Source organism: Stylophora pistillata, chromosome 6, assembly GCF_964205215.1.
Source record: "Stylophora pistillata chromosome 6, jaStyPist1.2, whole genome shotgun sequence".
Classification (NCBI taxonomy): Eukaryota; Metazoa; Cnidaria; class Anthozoa; order Scleractinia; family Pocilloporidae; genus Stylophora; species Stylophora pistillata.
In genome coordinates this window covers 26,528,658-26,530,503 of record NC_142524.1, presented here as the reverse complement: position 1 = coordinate 26,530,503, position 1,846 = coordinate 26,528,658, and the positions used below count along the sequence as shown (strand labels likewise).

Below are 1,846 nucleotides of genomic sequence, written 5' to 3'. Positions count from 1 at the left end.
ATCAAGATATTGCTGATGATGAGAATGAAAACCTTGCTATAAGAGAACGAGCAAGAGAAAGGATAGCAGAAAATCAAGAGCAGATTGATGCTCTTTAGAATGAAAGAGAGAGACTAGAAGAAAGATTATCGCTCCATGAGAGAGTGAGAAACATCTTCAAATAGTATGGTTTTACAGTCTCTGCTGTTGTTTTGGCAGTTGGAACAACGATTGGAGTGATTGTGAGCACATTGAAAAAAGGCTTGAAGACTGTTGCAAAAGGGAGGGGAACGGGCTGAAGACTTTTGGAAAAAAAGATCGCTGGAATTTTACCAGGTCTCATTGGTTCAATAGTCGGCTTCATTTTCAGACCTGCCGGCTCAGTAATCAGCTTTCTCGGACAAAATGCTTAGGTTCTGATAATGGGTGTTGCCATATTCATGGTTGAGCGATTTCAAAACAAAAGGCGATAAATCAGGAAGGCAGAGACCAGTCCAACTGAAATCAATCCAACCTTAATTTTATCATGATTTGTGTCGCTGGCGCTGTCGCCCTCACTGGCGCTGGCGCTCTCGCTTTCGCTTGTCTTCGTGGTCTTAGACTGAACCTCAGTTGAAATCTTTTGAGAAGTAGGTCTCTTGATTTTTGATGAGCCCCCATTCATATGCTTAACTCCGACTGATTTCATATCCAAATTCACTGATTTATTGACCCCAAACTTCATGTCAGAACTTGCCTTCTTCAGCTTGTTATTATACCCAACTGTGCTTTGTGTGTTCAAAAGAGGATTTGAAGGCATCAGCCAATTACCTGGTGAGATTGCAAGGTCAAGCCGGACTTTCGCCTCATCAGTCGCGAGCTGAAACCTCTGCACGTTCTTTGAGATGTCTGTCATTCTGATCGCATCCTCAACTAAAACAAGGAACTCACTCTGAGCCTCTTTCGCACTTCCTGATAAACCCAAGATGGACGATCTTATATTGGCTTGTGAACCAAGAATACAACAAACAAATGCCTCAATCGACTGATTCAATCTCGCCATCCCGGCTTGAGCCAAGCCTTCTGACTTATCTGCCATGAAAAACTCAAACTGTTTTTCAACTTTAACATTGTCATTCCTTATGAAATATATCAGATTGCCTTTTGCAGCTTTTCCACCTTCATCGCTGAACTTGTTGTCACCAGGATATGGGATTGCAGTTGCCATAGGTCCAGTATTTGTGACATAAATGAAAACAGATCCGAGACTGTGATTTCTTCCTTCTTTGAAGCGGAAGTCTGTGCTTAACGAAATTCCAAATTCTGAACACAATCTTTTGAACGACGGCTGATCGTAGTTATTATTCATCTGGCTGAAAGTTGTGTCGCCCGGGAGAGCCAATTCACTCTGTATTCCACCCATCTCAAAGAGAATTCTTCTGATTGTGAAATAAATGTGAAACTGCAGAAATGATTTGATCTGTTCTAGAACCATGTCAGGCAGTTCACGGGAGATTCCAAAGCCTGAAGTAGCACACCACACAGCAAAGTTGAGTTGTTGAGGCCAGTAGCTCATATTCGGCCCAGCAAGCCATCTCTTTGATTCTGCGCCTGAGCTGTGCTGAATTTTCATTCTTGTGGTTATTTCTCTGAATTTTGCTTCCAAATATTGATTTGGGGTGACAAATATATTTATCTCTCCATTAAGGTGACTTTTCAAAGTCTCGTGAAATGGAAGTGCTGGAACCTCCTTAATTGCAGAAGGATTCAAAGTGAGCTCAATGGGAAATCCTGCTATTCCAAGCGCGCGCTTCATTTCATTACCCCACTCTTTTCTGATTGATCCTGAGACGCTCGTTTGAACACCATCAGCTCGATTTAAGTAAAC

General features: G+C 42.1%; 1 protein-coding gene across 1 annotated transcript; it reads right to left on the bottom strand.

Moving 5' to 3' along the window:
• Window positions 1-433: 433 nt before the first annotated feature.
• Window positions 434-1,615, bottom strand: LOC148729183 (uncharacterized). The gene has a single exon (XM_088725108.1). The coding sequence runs from the start codon at window positions 1,589-1,591 to the stop codon at window positions 434-436; it is 1,158 nt and encodes a 385-aa protein (XP_088581234.1). The 5' UTR covers window positions 1,592-1,615.
• Window positions 1,616-1,846: the final 231 nt, after the last annotated feature.

Coding starts and splice junctions, on each gene's coding strand:
- LOC148729183 (XM_088725108.1), bottom strand. CDS start 1,591: ATGAAAATTCAGCACAGCTCAGGCGCAGAATCAAAGAGATGGCTTGCT.